Source organism: Acartia tonsa, chromosome 1, assembly GCF_053477335.1.
Source record: "Acartia tonsa isolate MP-2025a chromosome 1, ASM5347733v1, whole genome shotgun sequence".
NCBI classification, from domain to species: domain Eukaryota; kingdom Metazoa; phylum Arthropoda; class Copepoda; order Calanoida; family Acartiidae; genus Acartia; species Acartia tonsa.
This window is the reverse complement of record NC_137260.1, coordinates 60,638,012-60,661,264: the sequence shown is the minus strand read 5'-3', so window position 1 is coordinate 60,661,264 and position 23,253 is coordinate 60,638,012. Positions and strand designations below refer to the sequence as shown.

General features: G+C 33.7%; 2 protein-coding genes across 2 annotated transcripts in view; one reads left to right on the top strand and one right to left on the bottom strand.

The window, feature by feature from the left end:
• The first annotated feature begins 212 nt into the window (after nt 1-212).
• vari (MAGUK p55 subfamily member vari) lies at nt 213-11,371 on the top strand. The gene is made up of 9 exons (XM_080168551.1): nt 213-360; nt 938-1,046; nt 1,656-1,757; nt 2,162-2,311; nt 7,583-7,767; nt 8,115-8,330; nt 9,056-9,166; nt 10,046-10,158; nt 10,797-11,371. Exons 1-9 carry the CDS (start codon nt 239-241, stop codon nt 11,129-11,131), a joined length of 1,443 nt encoding a protein of 480 aa, XP_080024677.1. The 5' UTR covers nt 213-238; the 3' UTR covers nt 11,132-11,371.
• Nucleotides 11,372-13,550: 2,179 nt separating this feature from the next.
• Nucleotides 13,551-23,253, bottom strand: part of ZC3H3 (Zinc finger CCCH domain-containing protein 3) — an 11,396-nt gene continuing 1,693 nt past the window's right edge. Inside the window, exons 4-9 of the mRNA XM_080168420.1 lie at nt 18,257-19,912; nt 17,295-17,629; nt 16,348-16,470; nt 15,549-15,924; nt 15,123-15,290; nt 13,551-14,794 (exon numbers count right to left, since the gene is read on the bottom strand). Coding sequence (XP_080024546.1) covers nt 14,628-14,794; nt 15,123-15,290; nt 15,549-15,924; nt 16,348-16,470; nt 17,295-17,629; nt 18,257-19,912 — 2,825 coding nt within the window. The 3' untranslated portion in view covers nt 13,551-14,627. The remainder of the gene's footprint in view (nt 14,795-15,122; nt 15,291-15,548; nt 15,925-16,347; nt 16,471-17,294; nt 17,630-18,256; nt 19,913-23,253) is intronic.

Here is a 23,253-nt window from a genome sequence, read left to right as displayed (position 1 = left end):
CCAAATTATTTTCTTTTGAAATAGCTGAGAATTCGGATATATTTGTGGCGTAATGTTGGCTTAAAACTTCCTTTGTTCTGTAACTAAAGGGAAGTGAGTAAGAAAAGGATGAAAAGAAGGAAGATGGTTATAGGGAAATTTCACTAATTGCTTGTCAGAATACGGATACCTTGTCCCCGCCCAATTAAGGTCTTGAAGAATAACTAAATTGAGTTGTGTTATTAAAATTTCAGAAATAATGACTCTGATAGAAGAGCGCCAATATTTTGATGAGGTGCACCGTATAACAGTCCCGCGCCCCCATGGGGAGCCTCTTGGCCTCTGTGTCAAGATGGAGGGCGACTGTGTCATCGTCTCCAGGTAAACCTTTGACTTTGGATTCCTTTAAAGGGACTGTGCACGAAAAAAATTGTCATCTGATTATAAAACCTTAACATCATCTCATTCATGATATCTCAAAGAGAAGGCAAAACGTATTTTAACTAAAGCCAAGATTGGAAAAAAAAATTCCAGTACATAAATATGCAGTGAATTGTCTTTTTTTTCCTTGCATAGCTAAAACTAAACATGCACACACAGTCCCTTTAAGAAGAGCGTAAACAACAAAATTCCAAAAATTTTGATGAAATAGGTAGAATAGTTAATTATAATACAGTTATATATAGATTAACAATTGGCATATTCATTAAATGTAATAAGTAAGCATCTAACTTTGTAAATAAGACGATAATATAACACCTCTTTTGTTTCTGGAATACACCCCCCTTCATTTTGTTTTAAGGGGTTTGTCACAAATCGTAAGAAAGTAGTCAAAATCTTCTAGCAAAACTCTGTGCACGCCACTGATAATATACAATACATTTTAGTGACAACTTAGGCGTTGATTTTTCGTTTTTAAGTAAAGTTGCAATTGTAAAAAGGTTTCTATGTTTTTTAGGATTATTGACGGTGGCCTGATAGAGCAGAATGGTTTAATTGACTTGGGAGATATTATTGTCGAGATTGGTGGAGCTCCTATTCATTCTCCAGATGATCTTATGTACCATGTAAGTTCAGTTTTTTGTCCCGCGACTCTGGCGTAACATGTAGCGCATCCGCTCGTTGTCGGAAAGGTAATAGGTTCGAATCTCTTCCCAAAACCGCGCCATAACTAAGGACGTTCAAATGGTTTCTTCTGCTGCTATTTCAGGTGTGCGGGCCACAGTAAAAGTGTCTGACTATGACGTCAGAAAAAATAAACAATTAACCAATGAGAAGCCAGTATTTACAATGATAAAATATATAGCGGCCTCTCATTGGTTAGTTGTTAATTTTTTCTGACGTCATAGTCAGACACTTTTACTGTGGCCAGGTGTGCGACTTAAATAGGATACCTTGGCTATAACTGGCACAACTCATTACCGTCGTGCAAACATAGGGTTGGTTGTCTGAGGGATGTATGAGTTTATAACCATGCACAGCATTAAGCAAGGTTTGGCTCAAAGATACACTAACAAAAGATCTCGTAGAAAATTGTATGTAATACGATGCTATACATGATTTTTGTCAGTATGACTAAATACGGGTTCTAATCCAGCAGATTTTAGTCGGTATCGAAGCCATACTGGAAAGTCTTTTAAAGAAAATCAAAGAATAATTTTCACATTAAATTTTAGATATCCCAGTCAGGGAACCGAATAACCTTTATGATAAAAAAAACGCCAGTTGAGGACTTGAAAAAACTGGCTATTGCACAAACACCTAAATTAAGAAAACAGGTATTTATAAACTTTTATTGAACCAGTTTCCTAGAATATAAAGCACTAAATTTTTTCATCTGAAGCTTAAGATTTCCATAACTACTGAACAGAATAGTTTTAAGCTATTTTATTTGAAGTCTTGCGATGGTTTTAGGCTATGGTATTGGTTCTATCCCCTCTCTATCTCTCTACCCCTTTAATTACAGAACCCCTAACTGCTAAGGGCTCTTCACCCAGTGTATTTGAAAAATAGCATTTCTAATCAAAATGTTATAAGGGAAAATTTTAGTTTAGAATAAGCAAAAAAACCATCGTGCATTTTTTTAACGTTTTATAACAATATTAAATTTTCTAATATGGCTCAGATCCATATGCTGTAATGTTATGATTAATGTAATACCCTAATTCTGATAAATATTAAGATGAATCAACAAGCTACACATGAAGACCAGAAGGTGCTCTGCTACATGAAGGCTCTGTACAGCTACGACCCCAAGGAGGACAGCCTCCATCCCTGTCCAGAGATTGGTCTCATGTTCTTCCAGGGAGATATTCTGGCCATTGTTAATCAGGTTAGCCTCATGTTAGTTTGATACAATTCAATTCGAAGTGTAGTGATGGAAAATTAAAGAGAAGTGTAATGGCGGGAAAGCAATGGGAAGCCTCATAATAGAGGTGGAAGGGAAGTAAGGAGGAAGTAAAAGAAAGTGTAGTGATGGGAAAGCAAAGTGAAGCCTCATAATAGAGATGAAGGGGAAGTGAGGAGGAAGTAAAAGAAAGTGTAGTGATGGAAAAGTAAATGTTAGTGTAGTGATGTTAAAGATAAGGGAAGTATAGTCATTGGAAGTAAAGGGAAGTGTAGTCATGGGAAAGTAAAATAAAATGTAGTGATGGGAAAGTAAAATAAAATGTAGTGATGGGAAAGTAAAGGAAATGTAGTGATGGGAAAGTAAAGGGAATTGTAGTGATAGTAAAGTATAAGGGATGGGGGTTAAAGGGGATCGTTATTTTAGCCAGCTGGAAGTATCACTTTTATAGGTTACATGAAAATTCAGTGCAACATTAAAGTAATTATATATCGATTACTGAACATCTATTTATATCCGTCATTTCGTCCTACGGTATATCTGTGGCCCAAAGAACGTTAAGAAAATTTCTCGTATTCATTCGAATCCGGTGTATAGGAACCGGTTCTCATCCATACGAAAAAACTATGTCTAGCATCGTATTCAATCCAGCTTTCTACGAATATAGAGATGTACAATCATAAGATTAAAACCAGTTTTTTAGCCCGTGCCTTCGGCACCTTGGGGCTAAAATAATTAGTTTTAATCTTATAATTGTACATTCTATATCCGCGGAAAGCGGTTTATAATAAGATGAAAGAAATAACTATTCTATCTTCTTTGTTTAATGTTTATTGAGAATATTTTAAGATTATGAATGCTATTAAAACTACGCTGTAATGCTAAAAGACAATTGTCCTTGGTGTTTTTACAAAAAAAAATTCATCTTTGCATGTTGGTAATACCATATTCAAAAGCAAATTTGTTTCCGGAAAAATCTCGATTTAAAATCTCGTAAAATATCAAAATATTTTCTACCCCCTACTCCTTTGAAATATTTTTCTTACAAAATTAGCTTTGTCATGCATAAAGGGATATGCAAACAAAATGAAAATAATATAGAATCCTAAAAAATATAATAAGAAAAATTGAGGTAGATTAGGTTATTTTTTTTCCGAGAGCAATTTCTCCCAGTTAAAGGGGGAGGAGTGGAGGTATTCTCCAAAAAAAAAATAGTTCTAAACTATCCCTGGACCTCTTAAAAGCTGCAGTGCATTGTAAATGAGAACTGAATCAGTCCAGTAATAAACGAGATCCTTCATTACAAATAGACATTTAGACACCCTGTATTTTTATATGAGAATTCACATCCTTAAAAGCCTTAGAGAGCATAGACGTCCAAGGATGGGGGGGGGGTAAAGGGGTGATTACCCCCCCCCCCCCCCAAATGAATTTGGGGGTGCTGTAGGCACCCCCAAAATTTTGGATTTTCAATTTCCCCCCCCCCCCCAAATAAAAAAAATGCCTCTATGAAATAAAGATTACCCCCCCCCCCCCAAAAAAAAAATTTTATTTTCAAAATTTTACCCCCCCCCCAAATAAAAAAGCTTGGACACACCTGTTACAGAGTAATATACCTATTTGTATCCTTTAATGGAAGTGCAAATAAATCTCCCATTAATCTATCCCTACAACTGTGTTAGGGCCTAAGGGAAAAATAATTTGTGAAGAGGGGAAATAGAAACTATTATTATGTGTAATTGCAACTATGTGAAATTAAACAAGGAAATGTGTCCAACAGATCTATAGTATAGATTTATATACAGACAACTACCTCTTTTCCGTTTTCAGCTTCTAAATCATTTTCTGCTCCTTGGCTTTGTTAATATAAGCGACACCATTGGTTGATTTTCAATGACCCAATAGAAAGGTTGCACAAGGCGGTTTTGATGGGGAGTTAACCCTTTCTCCCTCTAGTGTTTTACTCTAATATTGCGACTCTGTCAAATGAAACAAGGGCGAATATTTCCAATAGTAAACGCAATTGCTTGTCAAAATTCTACTACTAACACTCATACATGCACACATATGTACTATTTGTTGTTTTAATCAACCAAGTCAAAAAATTGTATTGTTATCATGTCAGTATTTAGTTATAGTGTCGATATTAAGTCAGTCATTATCACTTTTTGATATAGAAATATATAGTGGATGTAAATATTCCAAAAAAATTGTTTTAGAATTGACATGTCGACATTATGTCAGCCACGACCACTTTAGTTAAAGCCATATAGTCGACTAAACCCTTGAAATTGTTTAACGATAAAAATTAACATCAATATTTACAGCTCAGTTGTGTTATTTTTCACTTTATTGGGACATAAAGATACTTGTTTAAATAAAGCTGTCAAATGATAAAATGAAACCATAATTGGTTTGTTCAATGATTTTCAACCAGGGCTCGGCAGCCGCGTGTAAGCCTCAGTGAAATCGTCATATTCTAACTTTAGACTTCAGCTGTATGTCAAAACCTTTTCTTAAATCCATCTTTCATAATTTTATTTTTTGCACACACGCGGGTTTAATTTTTGAGGCTTATGCGCGGATGCCGAGCCCTGTCTTAAACATAAAAACAAATGAAATTTAAAATTTCTCATAACTTAACAATTATTGAATCAATTTAATATAATTTTGTATTGTAATTTCCTACTAAATAATTGAGTGAAATAAACTTGGCACGAGCTTAAAAATATTTTTTAGTTAGGTTTTATATGAATTTCTGTGCATTAGTATAGTACCATAATTTGATAATCATTTCAGCTTTATATCTTGAATAGAAGCCAAGATTGTAGATAAAGTTTTTTTTTCAATTATGGCCTCTCTTTATGGAAAAAAAAGTATTTTAGTATTGTAGCTTTTGAAATTGTATACTCAAATAAAAAAGTATGCTCTGTCATTAGCTCTAACAAACCATAATAGACAGTTTACGTATCTGACCATTTCTGTACATATTTATTAAAATAATTGCATGATTGTTAGTAGCGAAGCTACTCTATAATTCGAAATGTCCGTCCGTCTGTCCGTCCGTCCGTCCGTCTGTCCGTGTAAGACAGAATAGGGGAAACGTGATTTTCTCGGCTCCTATTAAAGATAGACAGCTGAAATTTTTTGACAATATTCCCATTATTAAGGAGCACAATTAACTATAAAACATCAAGGGCGGTCGGACCCCTTTTTAGCAGGTTTTAGGCTATTTTTGTATGTTTCACATTTTTCTCCATATCTTCAGTGTTTATGGTCCGATTTTCAAAATTTTTTCAATTATAGATATGAGAATTAAATTTCCCGTCGTTTAAAGAAAACATCCATGACGGCCAGACTGCCTTTTTGCAGGTTTTAGGCTATTTTTGTATTTTTCACATTTCCACCATATCTTCAGTGTTTATGGTTCAATTTTCAAAATTTTTTCAGTTATAGATATGAGAATTAAATTTCCCGTCGTTTAAAGAAAACATCCATGACGGCCAGACTGCCTTTTTGCAGGTTTTAGGCTATTTTTGTATTTATCACATTATTCTCCATATCTTCAGTGTTTATGGTCCGATTTTCAAATTTTTTTCAGTTATAGATATCAAAATTAAATTTCCCGTCGTTTAAAGAAAACAACCATGGCGGTCAGACTGCCTTTTATCAGGCTTTTGGCTATTTTTATATGTTTTAAATATTTCCCCATATATTTGGTGTTTTTGGTCCAATTTTCAAACTTTTTTTGGGATAAATACACTTTAAATCTACTTTTACGTATTTCCATCCACGATTTTTTGTGCTTCGCTACTTATGGATGTTGTCATCCTTGTTAATGTCTAAATAGTGTAAACTTTTTCTTAATTTCTATTTCTCATCTTTGTTTTTTGAACCCGTAATTCATTCTTAAACCACCCAGTTATAAATTTTTTTTGAAATATCAAATAAAATTGCTCATGTTAAATACAATTTTAAAAGAGACATTTGTAACGATATTAAATTAAGCCAATTGATGTTTTAACCCTGTGGACCTTCATGATCATTCCAATTAACCCAGCTTAAACTATATTTTTAAACATGGCTAAAAAATCTTCTGTTGTTTATATTTTGTTAGGGTTGGCTATCAAGCGGTTGAATAAATTGAAAAATAAGGGAAATTATCTAAATTTGATGTAAGAAGAAAATGATTCTTTGCTCAAGTGTGAAATATTGGAAACCTTATCAAATTTCCTCAAACTTAAATTCTTGATTTTTCAGGATTTTGCAATTTGTCACAATCATTTTTGTACTTTTAAAAAAAAAATTTAATGTGGTAAACTATTTTTCTGAAATCGTTTCAAAAGTATTTATACATGGGAGGGGGATAAAATGGTGAACTTATCCTGGCCATTTTTAGAAGAAGATGTTGTATACCATAAGAGACTTTAACATCCACCCGCAAAGAAATCATATGCGCACTCTAGACAATTGCCCTCTGTTTAACATATTTCCAAAAAAACAGTTTCACTGCATTAAACTTATTTGTTCTTGTGTTTTTCAAATAAAATATCCATTTTTCTGGTCTGTTGGTTGCTACCGTGATATTTAACCTCTGCAACAACACATCGCGTAATTGGTGTTCACTCACAGCCGCGAGAAGAACAATAGCAAATAAGATTAGGTTGTGTAATAAAAGTAAATTTTACGGCAGAGGTGCTGTCATACTTATGAGCTATGAATTTTATATGTGCTCATTTGAACCTCGTAAAAGTGTCTGACTATGACGTCAGAAAAAATTAACAATTAACCAATGAGAAGCCAGTATTCACTGAAATTGACTAATGGTAAAATATATAGCGGTCTCTCATTGGTTAATTGTTAATTTTTTCTGACGTCATAGTCAGACACTTTTACGAGGTTCGTTCATTTCATTATAGAACGATAACTAAACAACTATGAATAAATATTGTTCTTTAGCGAAAGTGATTGAACACCACTGTAAAAATATTGCGAAATTGTGATGCGAATCAAACACGCAAAAATTAACACCTGCTAACCAAATATTTGCTAATTTCAATGTAAAGAAAAGGTTTAAATTATACATCAAAATATTTTTATAACCTTTGTAAAAAGGCATATTTGTAGTTGGTCTGTTTAGGCTACGTTGAATTATGAATATTAAACAAATCTTTTTTAAATATATTTTTTTTATTTTCCTTATATTTTCGATAGAAACTCATTGTAGATAACTAACTGGTTACTACTGTTTTTTAGGATGACCCTAACTGGTGGCAGGCCCGCCTGGCTGAGTGTCCCGGGGCTGCCCAGCTCATACCGTCCCTGGAGCTGGAGGAGAGGCGCAAGGCGTATGTTGACCCGGAGGCGGATTACGCCAAGAAAATTGGGCTGTGTGGAACTTTCACGGCAAAAAAGAAGAAAAAGAAACTTTATACCTCCAGGTAAGGCTTCAAATATTACATAAAAGCATGATAATAATTAGCAAAATAATATTAAATTTCTAAGGCTAGCCTAGAAGTTAGGCTTTTTTTAGCCTTACAAGATAGAAAGAAATAAAATATTATTTTTTGCACACAAGCGGGTTTAAATTTGAGGCTGACAGTGGCTGCCGAGAACTGGAAAGATCTGTATTTTTACAATTTGTAAGTCATGATAACTATGAAATGAAATAGCTCATTTTATACTAATTTATTCTGTGGTATGGATTCAAAACAGTTTGCAATTGTTCAATGTTTGTCTTTCTCATAAGAGCTAAAAAGGTTTTTCTTAATCAACATTTCTTTTTTAGAGCAAACACGCAATTTGACCGTGCAGAGTTGAGCTTATACGAAGAAGTTGTCAAACTACCGCCGTTCCGCCGAAAAACGCTGGTCCTAATCGGCGCCAACGGCGTGGGCCGTCGCACCCTGAAGAACAGAATTTTAGAGCGGAATCCGGAGAAGTTTGCCAGTCCTATTCCCCACACCTCACGGCCAAAGAGGCCCGAGGAAGACAATGGATTTAGGTAATCATTGATGTAGAATATACGTGGATATTTTGACAGAGGTAAAATTGTCGTCAATTTAGTTTGCTAACATGAAACTGGTTTATTGGTCTGAAGTTTTCACTTTCTCAGAGAACATGAAAACCTGGTGTAAGATCCAAGTAAAAGTTTTATATTAAAGTGATTACAGGGAAATACAAGGGAGGGTAAAGTGGTTAATCCCCCCACCCCACAAAAAAATCTTCGACGACATAGAGCGATGATACCATGCTATTACAGACAAGAAACCCTTTTGTTTCATAAACTTTGTCTAAAAGTTTTAACTCTGCATTGTAAAAACTTGGTCCATTTAATGAGCCAAAGCATTCCGTTTTATTCTTACCACTGTTGTCACGCTTTTTACCCATCATCATTTGGTACAATGCAACTTTTAACGTCTTTAGAATTTAAGGTTTCCTTTCAGTTCAATTCATGTCTAAAGTGATCAGTAATGGACACCTACTTTAATAAATTTCAAATTCCGAAACATGGCAAGAAAACGAAGTAGCGGGATTCGTCTTATTTTCACAGAGCTTTTCTGTTTTTCTAGACCCTGTGGGAGGCCTCTTGAACTGCGGGCAATCATTAACATTTACCTAACATAACCTATCAAAAGCTACTGTAAAAATACGAAGAAACCCGTCACTTCGTCTTCTTTCTATGATCCCAAATTTCTTTGCACGTGTCTAAAGATGATTATTATTTAGGTATTGGTTTGTAGACAGGGAAGATATGGAGCTAAGCATACGGAAACACGAGATGTTGGAGTATGGAGAACATCAGGGCGAGGTCTATGGCACAAAGCTTGATAGTGTTAGGTCAGTAAATTTTAAAAATCATAATTTCCATTTTTTTATTTACGAATAAATACAACTGTAGCAAGTCTTTAAAAAAAGATTAGAGTAAAACACTAGAGTTTGAAAGGGTTAAATAAATGTACTATAGACCTGTTGGAACAAGGGCAATTATGTCCATAAGTATATAACGGCATATAAAGTTTACATTATTTTATTTGAAAAACAACTACATAAATTGCAAATATCAAACAAGATTTTCTAAATTACTGCACATTCTTGAGAGATAGAAAGAGTGAGTTTTCTTTAAAAGTGTCTTGTCGAGCAAAACCCCTCTTTTTAAAAAAATAAATTGAAAATTAGAATAGGGGGTGGGGGGGGGGGGGGTGGGGAATTTTTATTGGTTTGTTTAATAATTTAGGTGCAGGTAAGGTTACATTAGCCTATAGAAGCCATGTATGGTTTAGGCATAGAAAAAAACTACCCCTCTTCTTATTTTCAATTTATTTTAAAAATAAGGGAGGTAGGTTTGGTTCGATATTCACTTTAAGGGAAAGCACCAGAGAGATAAATAAATTGTCCAAAATAAATCATGCTTTTTGATATAAGCCTTTTTAAGGTATGCTGTTGATTTATGCATATAAGACTAGAGTACTGGGCCAGATACTTTTTTGGCCGGATACCGGAGATCCGGCTGATTTATATTGGCGGATATCCGGTTTCGACCACGTTCGATATCCGGCACATTATCGGATATCCAGCCGGATAACTGAATATCCGGCATTAAAATTCAGCCGGATATCCGGTATACGGATAGTTTCAATATCCGGCCTAAGCGGATATCCGGCCCAACCCTATATAAGACTAACGATTAACAAGATTTAAGATAAATTTTGTTTTTAGGGAAATAATTGCAAGTGGAAGAATCTGTGTTCTTGACTCCTCTCCCGCTGCCCTGAAAATTCTACATAATTCTAATGAATTTATGCCTTATGTAGTGTTTCTAGCGGCCCCAGGTATCATTTAGTTATTTTATTAGGGATGAGACAATGGCCGAAAAATTGATGTACATACTAATGATGATACAAAAAATTACCCCTTCTGTAGTAATTGAAATGTTTAGACACTTTCCTAAATGAACCATTCAACTCAATACGTCCTCAAAGTTGTTAAGCTAACTATAAAGAAAACGTTATCATAAAACTTTGGGGACTTATAAACAGCCCAATGTCCACTTCTGCCTGTTACTTAATGAATTTAGTCCAGTTCAGTCTTCTAGATCAAATATTTTGTTTAAAATTAGTTTACTCGCATTTTGGATAGGTATAACTTTTGTACTAGAATAGGTTGACCTAAATGCAGTACATGGTCTTCCTTACCATTTAAAGATATGCCGGCTAATAATAAGGTTTTCATTGTTTTTTTTTACGATCAAGGACAAGGGACATTGTATAGGATTAAAATCATTTTACATCTATTTATCACCAGAATAAAAAAAATAATTTGACAATTTTAATTATTTGTAGCTGTTTACAAATAGAAAAACAATACAAAAATAAACAGAAACTTGAAAAGTTTTTCTTTAGATTTATATTTCCCTGACCCTTTTAGGGTTAAAAGTTTACAACATTTGAAGTCATTAACTATTTTTCAGGTATGGAGGAGATGCGCCACATGTACGAGAACGGCAAGTTGACCGGCGCGCTCATGGCCTCCCAGAGAACCCTGAACCAGTTCGAGAAAACCTCCTCCATCCGGCACAGCTCAAGGCGCGCACGCACCCTAGAATCCCTCAGCAACCTGTACGTCGAGGAGGACGTGGTGAAGAATCTTGAGGACAGTGCGCGCATGCAGCGCGCGTACGCCAGCTATTTTGACAAGATTGTTGTGAATGAAAGCATCGATGACACGTATCTGAAGATTATGAATGCGCTGGAGGATGTAGAGCATGATGCTAGCTGGGTCCCGGCTAAATGGGTCTACTCATAGATCATAAATATAATTACAGAGTAGCTGCACTACTTATAAACCCAAAATAAGTTAAATTAAAAATATTTTAATAAAAACTTGAAAAAGGGAGGGATTTAGTTTTCCAAAATAGCGCTATTCTAATACTTACACTTTTGTTTTGTTCATTAAAAAGTAATTAAAAATGTAATATATTTGAATTAATGAAAATAACAGTGTTTGCGAACAAATATTGATCACTCTCTAAATATAACTGTTCATGAAAAAGTTTTTAAATTTTTTATATTTTATGATTTTTGTCCTTAATTATGTACTTTTAATCATTTGATAATCAAAAGCAAGAAAACTTTTAATTAATCTTAAATTTTATAATTTCATAAACATTCCGTCTATGTAAATAATGTAAAAATGTACCAAAGGGTTTCTTTCTCATGTTGTACTTATAGTAGTTTTTCATATTCTAGTAAAATTCATTGAAATTTTTCAAACATATAGATTTAGTTTAAACTATTGAACTGAAAAAAATATGCAGTTCACTAAATTCAAGTCTAAATGCACTTCGTGCAACTAACCCTTTAATAGGTATGCCTGACTTATATATGATTCTACCTATTATTTGCAATATGTACCTTGACACAATAATTTTTGATATTATTTACATATATTACATATAAAGTCAAAATATATTTTTCAAATCATAAATTTTTAGGATAAATCGGGGTAAGATTTAGCAAAATATGATCAATTTTGACCTCCTTACACTAGTCTCATACAATATGAAAACTAGAGCCCAATGGTCCTCAGAAAGTCCCTTTGGACACTAATTGAATTTATTCTGGACCTATAAAACTTACCCCAATGTATCCTACGTACTTATTTTTTATAAATACATATTATTTTGATATTATAGTATTAAAAAGACATTAAAAAATAATGGCTAATTCAAATGTATAATTACCAACAAGAAAGATTATATTAATAGTTATATTTTATGAAAAATCAAGTCTAATCGACCTTTGAATTTGCCATACTGTATATTTTATCATGATGCAATTAATATTATTTTAACTTTTTGTCATAATCATTTTTTTTGGTAACATTGTGTATAGTTTTTTTGTATGTAATTTATTAAAATGAACTTAAATAAATATTTTATAGTATATTTTTGTTTTGTTGAGCCAACTATGAGTTTAAGTTTATACAGTTAGACTGAATATATATTACTGCATGTTTTTTTGCTAGATTAATAATCAAGACCTAGAATATTTTCTACTACACGAAATTCGAAACATCTAGGTATCTTTAACAGCGACTGAGAAAAATATAAATTGACAACAGAAAAAAAATTAACAACAGAACGATACAGTAAGTTGTAGAGTAGAATTTCAGGTTAACAGGAATTTTAAAACTATACTCAAGCAATCTATTTTTGATAAAGCTAATAAAGCTCATTTTTCCCATAAAATTTTTAAGCATTTCAGAGCAGCACAGCAAGACCAAGTCATTTACATGCGTATTAAAAAGCAAAATCTTCAAAAGACGGTCTGATCAAGTGAGTTATAGAATAGATGCTCATTGGTCAGTGAGCATTCATAAAAAATATGAGCCTACAGCTGTCTTGCTCGTCGTAGCATTATCGACTAACGACGAAACGTAAATTAATTACAAGCGTTGCTAATGAAGAAACTTCACAAAAAGTTTCAGCTGTCCATCCTTCAAGTTTCCATCATAACGTTACTTATGGACAGACAGTCCGAATTATAGAGTAACTTTGCTGCATATACGGCTTCAATCCACTCAATTCCTCAGTTTGCGTCTGTTTTCAATAAATATATGATGTATAATCCACCAGACAACTGCCTGCCCCAAGTGGCACAGGTCCTTTTTATCATCAAATTACTTTTTGTTCTTTTGTAGAAACTAGGTATGATTATATTTCCGACGCTATTAGCTAGTTTCTAAGACCCAATAAAAAAATCGGTACAGAGTCTCTTCCATGAGGGAACAAATACATATAGCTCATATCCCCTCTATTCTTTTACTTCAATTGCTTGATTACTTCCGAATTCATTATAAATCAAAAACAAGAACAAGTTAAATAGTAGATACGCGTAAAATACTAATAAACAAGGATGACAACATCCATAAAAGGGAAGCTCTCAAACTGTATGATAGATGAACATTAACTCTTGTAGAGTGTCAGAACTGAATATACAAAATAAGAATGTACAAGTTTTGACAAAATTATACGTAAATTTGATGCAAAATTTCTTAAATACAGATTTCTGTTCAAGGACATTTGACATTTTTAGGACTTGATTATAAGATACTCTGCTCATAATGTTGTACCTTATTGTAATTGGAATCAGTAATCCAAAAATCAGATCAATTGGACCCTAATTATAGAAAAGCTTCGGTTTAAAAAAATAAAAATAATAAAGTCAGTATCATAATTTATTACTATACATAACCAATAATACAATATGAGGCTTATAATATATATTTCTCGTACAATAATATGCGAGAAATAGATTTTCTTCACGGTTCTGAAGAAAAATATTAACTAGAAATAAAACTGAATGATTATCAGATCACTGGTGTAAAAACAGCACTGATTTAGCCATTGAACAGTTAGATACACGAATGGGGAATTTTTAAAAAATCAACATTCTTACGAAAATAGAACATTATTACATTCACTATCATAATAAACATTAACCCATTCGGGTATCTAACTGATAATATTTATAAGCCCTTTGTCAAAAATAGTATTTTTACAAAAGTTAACAAAAATAATTTTTCGATATTCCTTTTAATTCAGAAAGCATATTTAAAATAGTTTACTATAAAATATGTAGATTATATAAACCTAATACCTACATGGTATTTTAAAGAGGAGAAAATATAATTTGATTTTGTTTAAACCAAAATTTTAGAAAGGTTTTTTTATATCTGAATAAATCTTTCCAATTTACTCTAGAAAAATAAAGTTAAAAAAAATATAGCAGATTAGCAGAAAAACAAAACACTTCTTTCGTGTTGAATAAAAAGGCAAAATATTTTTTCTTCAAATTAAATATTCTTCCCAGGGCAGAATTCAATAGACGAAAAAAATAACCTCCCCCCAATTTATTTGCCTAAGGTCGTCAATGGCTTGTAGGTACTAAAATAGTGGAAAGAAAGGGGCGTAGATTAAATGTTGCTCATCCCGGCACAATTGATATATTATTAATTGGATCTTTCACTATATTTTCATGTTATCTAATGAAGTGAAACACTAAAGCTTAAATTACGATTTCACTCTTCCATCCTATTACCTACTGGATGAACAAACTGACCAATAAATGAGTTCCATGTTAGCAAGCTAAATTGGCGCCAATTTCCCCCCCGTCAAAATATTCACGTATTTTATACATCCATTCTCTGCCCTTTACTGTTTAAATACCAAAGAGGTGTGTGTGGTTGGGGGGGGGGGGGGGGGGCAACTTAAACTAATCTGTAAGAATGATGTTATAATCTAAATAAGCCTGTCATTATGATGTTCATCCTCATTGCTGTTGCTAGCAAATGTATCCAGAGAAATAAAATCCTCCAACTTGCCAAGAGGAGCACGTTTAATAGGTCTTGGTCCAGTCGTGGAAGAGGATTGGTCTTGACTGTCCGAATCTTTTGTGTCTTCTAATCCTAAATAAACGAAATTTCATTAAAATTGTGTATCTGTAGGAAAAAAGATCCACTTGATCCTTAATATATAGTTCAACAAACGTCTTAAAACGAAAGAATATTTTATTGTCCCCTCCCCTACTCCCTGAAATGTTAGTATGTACTCCTGTTTTTAAGTAATTTTGGGATAGATTTCTACCAGTTCCAAATAATGTTAAGTATTGAATTTTTTGTAACTCTACGCCTACACTTGTTGATATTTTTTTGTCTGTCCGTCTGATTTGTAAAGCTTTGCTTTTACGGAAAGTAATCCTCGTTTGTTTTCTGTTAATTCTTTTTAATGATGTACCTGTTTCGCCCGTGTCAACACCACTGGTGTCCTGTGTGTCCTGCTGCGTACTGCTGGAGGCCTCCAGGTTGTCTCTGCTGGAGGACTCCTCTCCCATCATACTTGACCTCCACACCATCTTGGCCTGTTCTATCTTTCTCAATATTCTCTGCCTTCGCTCCTCAATATCTTAATATAAATAATAGTTTATCCTTGACCTTTTTTTTCCAAATTTAGACACTTATAACATACAACACCTCTTAGTTTTTGCTTTTTATGTTTTTAAAAATATTTCGTGTATTTATATGGCTTGTGTTGACATTTATCTTATTTAATTTCAAGCAAAAAAAGTTTTTAGTATTTAAAATATAATTGATATAATCTGACGGAAGGTCGGACATACACATTTCATAAAAAAAAGTTGCACATCAGTTTCAATGTGATTACCTGCCATAGCGGCTTCAGAAGCGGGCGAACTTGTAATCTCTTGAGATTCATAAGTATTATTTTCCACTGCCGCGCCCTGCTCAAAATATCTGCCGGTGCCCCGACCAACTTCCCCGGCAACACGACTTTTCTTTAAATTCTGTTCACTAGTCCCCAACGATTTGCGCTTGGGTTTGCTGGGCGCCGGCGCCTTTTTCTTGCCCTCGTCGGTTGCGGATTTTTTCTGTATATGCGGGAAGCCACATTTAGCGCCCTTTGAGCATGCGCCAGTGCGGTCAAACTCAGGACAGGCTATCACGTGACGTTGGCTGCAGTCTGCTCCGTTAGGGCAGAAGCCTTTCAAGAATCTTTCACACACGCCTGCCTTGTCATTCACCTAAAACAAGAATTGTTTTAAATTGATAGCAGTTACTAACGCATCGTATTATAGAAAGCTTTCCACTGATATCAAGCTGAAAAATAAATAAGATTGAGACCAGATTTGTTAGACCCTAGGGGCCAAACCAAGTGCTAACAAAATGGACTTAATTGTATGATTTTTATCTTAATATTTGTTGAAAATTGTCTGTAATACTTTGCTATACTTGATATTTCAGTATGGCTGAGAACTGGTTCTTATCCAGCGGATATCAATGCCTGGTTTTCAAAGCCATGGAAAAAAAAATTTATAGTCTTATCTTATCCGAAATATTAACCATCTAACTAGGTACCTACCAAATACAAACTTTTACAAATAAAAAAAACTTTAAACGTCAACTGTCCCATCCTTGGATGTCATAATTAGAAAAGACTATTTTACCTTGACATGAAGATAAGGACAATTTTCCTTGGTACACAGACCCTCCAGGAAATATTTGCAGGCGGGCATCTTGTCCATTTGCAGTTGGTGGGACAACAAACATGGGTCTTTAGTGCACGCTCCCTGAAAAATAAAAATGATAAAAATTACCACTTTTCTTGACTTTAAAAAAAATGGCTTAATCTTAAAATTGTATGGTTTTAGAAGTGCAGATACTCTATGGCTAGTAAGATATGTAAGTTTTCTGGAATTTTAAAGTTTAAAGATTTGAAATCTGCATCAAATTTTGAGGAATTTTTATAAAATTCGTTTTTTCTATAATTCTTTATCTAAAAGCGGAAATGCAATTTAAGTTAATTAATTTTGGCATCTGTGATTGGTGGATTTAAAAAATCTGCGCTCTGATTGGATGGCGTACAACATTCAACCAATTAGAGCGCAGGTAGTTTAAAATCCACCTATCCTATTGGTCAAAATTAATTAACTTAAAATGCATTTCCGCTTTTAGATAAAGAATTACCTATACAAAAAACGAATTTTATAAAAAATCCATAAAATTTGATGCAGATTTCAAATCTCCCCCTAACATTAAAATTCCGGAAAACTTATATATCTCAATGGCTAGGGTAGGTCCACCACTGTATGTACTATGTACTTTAATCAACATCTTTCTAACAAGAACACTATAGTCCAATTATTTAGCCACAATCACACTTTTTTTTGCTAGTTTTTATTTTATGTACATTACAGGTTAAAAACTATTATTATCCTATAATCTGCGATACTAATAAAGAAACTTATCCTTGTTAGAAGAAAATATCATTTCTCCCCCTCCCCCTAGTTTTTTCCCTAAGGAGGGGTATTGGAAAAATGTATTTAGTACCTACTCTCTATTTATTCACTTTTGTTACCCCTCCCACATATTTTTCCGTTTTTTGCTTGCTTACCTGTAAAAACCTTCTGCACACAGCAATCTTGGAGGCATCATGAATATACGGACAACTACCTTTCTCCTTCTTGGTACACTTGCCAAACTTGTTGTAAAACATGCAATACTGCTTGCTGCGGTTCTGAACCTTCAGAATTGTATTTATACTTCTGGCCTTGGCTTGAGTTATAGACTGCCGGGTTAATGAATGGCGGCTGCGAGTGAACACCCCAGGCTCGATTTCGTCAAATTCTTCGCCGGCAATGTAGGTTTTCTTTGTGATGTTGTTGAGTGAGGTTTGCTTGGTTGGCGATGCTCGTTGTCTTAGTTTTGCTGGACTGGTATTAGAAAATCCTGAAATTTCCATAAAGTATTAGAAAAAACAACTATGAGAATAAATTATGCATTAATTCAATACACTAACACTTTATTTTACCCCTCCAAACCAATTACCAACTGCTTTGTCCTCTTTTTGTGAAGATAAGGAAAAAGCAGTACACTTTATGATTGAACATAAATTTACTAAGGAGGTATCCCCAAAGTTACTAAAGAAGTATTTTATGTATATTAGATTACCCCTCCCACCCAATACCTTAGAAAATGGGAGGTAGGCTGTGCTAAAATTCCGTAAAGGTGTGAATTTTAAGGCTTAAAAACGGTAGTAGAACGATAAAATTTATGTTAACTTAAATTTTTTTGTTTATACCTTGTTCTTTTCAATAAGAAATACATATATAATATTATCGTTATACTACTGTTTTTAAGTCTAAAAACTCAAACCTTTTAGAAATTTTAGCACAAACTACCCCCTGCCCCCTGTTTCATTTTGACCATCCCCCCCCCCAAAAAAAAAGCATGGACATCCTTGATTGGTAATGTTTATAAAAAAACTTTCATAATCTTTATAATATTTGTTGGATAGCAAAGCTGTTCTAAATGATTTGTTATTAAAGAAACTACTTAGTCAATGTAAAAACAAACCTGGACTTGACTGCTTAGTTTGTGTCGGACTACTAGTGGATACACCAGGACTTGTCTGTGACAGCCCGGGGCTAGTCTGGCTTTGGCTCACACTCGCGCTGTACGCTAGGGACGATGGCGCCGCCGACAACTCCGACTCTGACAACCTCTTCAGCCTCCGGCCGTTATCGGCCACCGCAAACTTTATACCCTGCACCGTAATAACTTTATTCGGGGCGAGATTGGGATTCACAGCCGTTGCCTTGGGACGGTAGATGCTAAACTTTCTTGTTCGCACAGGTTTGCTGGGGGCGGAAGATGTGGGGGTGCTGCCCAACTTTGTTAATTTTGTCGCGCTTACTTTGTAAGTTCCATTGCTCAGCTTTCTTAACCGTGTTTGACTTGATCTTTTTGTTATGACACGGGTGGGTTTCTTGTCACCCCGCCTATCCAACTTGAAACGGCTGGTAAAACTATTCTTCTTTGTTTGAGGTTGTCTAGGTAGGTTCTTGAACGAAGTCTGTTTGACAATTTTATTTTTTCTCACCGATAAAGGGGTTATGAAACTAAATCTGAACTTTGAATTATTGGATGGAGTATTTTTAACTTTCTTTACCAATTTTGTCTTGGTTTTTATGCTGTATATACTACTTGGGGTTGAAGATTTATCATTTGTTAAACTTTCACGTATTCTAATAAGCTTAGTGTTCCCTATCCGCTTAAATGATGGTTTTGGCGTTCCAGGTGATAAGGATTTCTTTTTAACCCGAATCAATTTTCTATCGCCAATTTTCTTGAAAGGCGTTTTTCTGAATGGGGTTGAAAGAAAGCTCTTTTTGATGGCAGAAGGAAGATTTTCTTTTTCATCAGCCTTTCTTACAGGTGTAGTTAACGCAGATATAGTTGTAGAGGTGTTTGCAGTAGAGTTAGTTATAATAGAACTAGCTACTGACGATTTAGGTACTGATGCAAGTAATGGCGTCGATGTTGACGGTGTCGGGTTCGATTGAGATAGGCTTGTTACAACATTAGCTGATGATGGTACAATATCAGATTCAGCTTGAGATTCTTGTATTTTACCAATAATAGTTTGTCTGGCAGGTTTCACGGGCTTTCTGTTGTCGACAATGTAAACAGAATTGCGTTTGGGTTTCTCCAGGATAAGACTATACCTGTTGGGCTTTTCTATCACAGAATTCCTTACCGGCCGCTGGATAATCATGGAATTACGGACAGGCTTCTCAGGTACAGTGTGAGTCACTCTGTTGTCTTTTCTGTATTTATTTCTTAGTACAACTCCGTTGCTGGCAACGGTCAGTTGGCCAGTAGCATTGCTACCTCTAATGACTTGTCTGGAGGTTGCAACACCTTGGTTATGCAGAGACTGTTGTATACTTTGAATAAATTCATTTTTCTTACTCGAATCGATGGGAAAGCCATGGCCAATAGTGGAATAAATTGGCTCTTCGGGTATAGAAGCCGTTGTTGAGATATTAATCATATTGTTTGCATTCTGATAAATATGTGCTGATGATGTTGTATGTTGATTTTGGGCACTGGAATGTATGTTTTGATAGATATGTTCGGTGGTAGTTGCAGCAGCAGCTATTGCTACGCTATTCATGTAGACATGGCCGACACTTGAATTTTGATATACGTTGGTCTGACTATTATAGCCTGGAGGAATAGATAACTATTGAATTTAATCATATGGCTTATGTTAATTAGAAACTTAAATAAAACACTAAGTTATTAAGAAGCAACGCCAAGCTAACATAATGAAAGATATATAACCTGTAAAATCGTAATCTTAGTAATAATATCAAACTATTACTTTTAAGTATTTTTCAAAACAGTAAAAAATATTTTGAACATCAAAACTTTAATGGGGTAAAATTACCCAATTGACCCCCTACCCACCAAAAAACATTTGACGTCTTTGCAAGTGTACATTGAACATTGTATATTTAGTTAAAAATAGACAAACATAGGGTCCTACGACAAACGCAGGAGTCCCAAACGTCGGAGTGGACAAACGCAGGAGTGGATACTTAACCTAACGACTAACGTAACCTATTTTAAACCATTTTTTAGTTTTTTTTTAATGCCTAAAACCTGCGGGGGGCTTATTTATATATTCATATCTTAACCTAACCTAACCTGAATAGAAATACCTAATTAAATTAATATTTTAACACTCCTGCGTTTGTCCACTCCGACGTTTGGGACTCCTGCGTTTGTTTGGAATGATTATAGATTTTAGATAATTGTCGTCAAACAACACTTAACTAAATTAAAGAAAAATTAATTAGAAAGTAAATTAATGTTGACTTTGTAGGAAAACAAACAGTTATATTTAAAGACTTTTTTTTCGCAATAATCGAAAAATGGTTTTCAATGCTAAAGGGTTAAATATTATAACAGGTATTTTAACAATATTTTTAAAGTTATAATTCAGACATCTTGGGATTCTATGTAAGAAAAATATTTCTAAAATTTAACAACTTTATTTATTTTACCTACCATGTTACCTGAAAAAATCATTATAGGATTCATTATATTAAAATATCAAAACCTACAACTTGTTAGTACCTTAAATGCAGCAATAAGACCAACACAATATTAAATGGAAACGCAAACATGCCTTCTTGCGTTATTTCAATTCTTTGCAACCTTTATATTTATGTATCAAATGCAAAATTCAATTTACAAATATATTGAAAGACCTGTTGCTCAGCTAACGTCAACTTTAACATTTGATCAAATTACGAAGCCCTTAATATATGTTTGCCAGAAAGGTCAGTTCAATGAAGGCTTATCACAAAAATATGGATATGATTACTACACTTCTTATATGATTGGTAAAGTCAATGATGATGACAATTACACTTGGAGTGGTAAATATGGAGATAAATCATTTGGAGAGCTACAAGAGATATTCTTTGAATATGAGTATACAAACTTTATATCCAAGTATCTAAATCCTACAGAAGACGATTATGAAAACCTGGATTATGGAAAGGTATACATTAATCCACATGGATTTTGTATGAAACTAAGCAAGATCAGAAGTGGCACTGGATTTGTTTCAACTAAACGGGCATCTACAATTTTTCTAGTTGATCCCTTCTATGCAAACTCATTGAATTTGCTGGGAAGGGAGAATTCCATCTTGGAATTTGGACATCAATTGGATGGTTTGTATGAAGGTTCCAATTATGATATCAAGATTCACATGTATGACTTTTCTGTAATGGAGGGTCAATCCTGCAGAGATTATGAAAAAACTGGAACAAGCTACGGTAACTGTATGGAAACTTCATTACAGGACTTAATGTTAAAGTGGTTTGGCTGTTTGTTACCCTGGTTTTCTGACACAGTAAACCCAATTTGTGAATCAGTAGAGAAAACTGGCAATAATACCAAGATACTAGAGGATATTAAAAATTATATTCTGGGAATGAAGACTAAATTTCTGCAAACCTGCCCACCCCCTTGTCATCAAATGAGTTTTGAATTAAAAAAGATTGACCACTGGACTTCAGGTAGCATTTCTACACTACAGTATGAAATATCTGACAAGGTAACTGTTCACAAAGATTATCATGCTTATGATATGTTTAGCCTAATTGTTGATCTTGGATCTGCACTTGGATTATGGTTGGGACTTTCTGCTGTCAGCATTTTTCAAGCATTTCTTAACCTTTTTGGTATGATTAGAAATATTTGTAGTAATTAAAGATTAAAGATGAAGTAGCTCTAATAGTTAACAACACATATATATTCAAAGATTACCTATTTCATTTTGAAATCACAGGCTGGTATTTCAAAATGATTTTATTCTATTAAAATTTCATCTCTATTTGTATTTTGTATGTTTACCTATTAAAGTCTGATTAAAGTTTGAGATAATAAAATGGCCCTACATTTTTGGTTTTAATTTGTTGGTATAGTAAATAAGAAGAAAATAAACGAAAAATTTAATGTGCAGGATTGAAATTTTTTAACATGTTTTTCCAATTTGCATATAATAATTCATAAGCTTAGAATCAGCATAAAAATGAATCTTGTCATGTATGCTACATATTTTGTGTAGGGTAAAGCGGGGCGATCTCGGTTTTGAGGTGAAGTCGGTATTTTTTTGACCACCTTCATTAAATGACATTTTTCTCCATGTTCTAATCGACTGACAGAAAAAAACATCAAATCAAATTTGTTCCTTATTAAATTGCCTACAAAAAAGTATAAAATGAAATTTTTGTGAGATGAATTTTTAGGGTACTTATTGGGTCTTAAAGTCGGACGACAAAAAAAATTTTTTTCGATTTTTTTTGCTTCGGTCGGAAAAACGGTAAGTTGGACAAAAACTGGTAAGAGCTAGAGCTTAGACGTCTTCAGGGGACTTATTAAGAATCTAATAGGCTATCCATTTCCGTTTAAAACTTTAAAAAAGCTTGTATAGTTTTTTCTTAAATCGACTAAAAGTGAAGCGGGGCGAATTCGGTTTTTTCACTTTTTATACTAACTTTTTCAATTTTATATAAAAAAGTGAAATTTTCGAGAAAAAAAGTCAAATTTCTCGTACTTAGAAAAAAAATTTTTTTTTTGTAGAAAAAATTGTCCGATCTTCATAATTTTTTTTGTGAATGCTCTTTATTACATTTAGCAACTTTAACCTTTAGGGCATGCTGTAATTAAATCAATATGTCATAGGTTTTTTGAAGCTGGAAAATCGACCACAGATTTTGCCAAACTTTTCTCTTTTTTTCAACTTGATTTTTTTAGGAAGTTTTGCTAATAGAACTAATTTTTTTTTGGCCCAATCTATTCAAAATTGCCTGAATTTTAAGGATCAGGCCTTTAAAGTCATAAAAAGTTATTTTTTCTAGTAGTATTTTTATGTTTTTTATCAAAAAAATTTTCGAAAAAAAAGTCAAATTTCGCGTACTTCGGAAAAATTATTTTTTTTGGTAGAAAAAATTGACCTATCTTAATAAAATTTTTTGTGCATACTCTTT

Bases quoted from the DNA above. Each gene is read 5' to 3' on its own strand.
- vari (XM_080168551.1), top strand. From the start codon at position 239: ATGACTCTGATAGAAGAGCGCCAATATTTTGATGAGGTGCACCGTATA. The intron at 7,768-8,114 runs GTAAGGCTTCAA...TTTCTTTTTTAG, and splicing joins AAGAAACTTTATACCTCCAG to AGCAAACACGCAATTTGACC. The intron at 10,159-10,796 runs GTATCATTTAGT...ACTATTTTTCAG, and splicing joins AGTGTTTCTAGCGGCCCCAG to GTATGGAGGAGATGCGCCAC.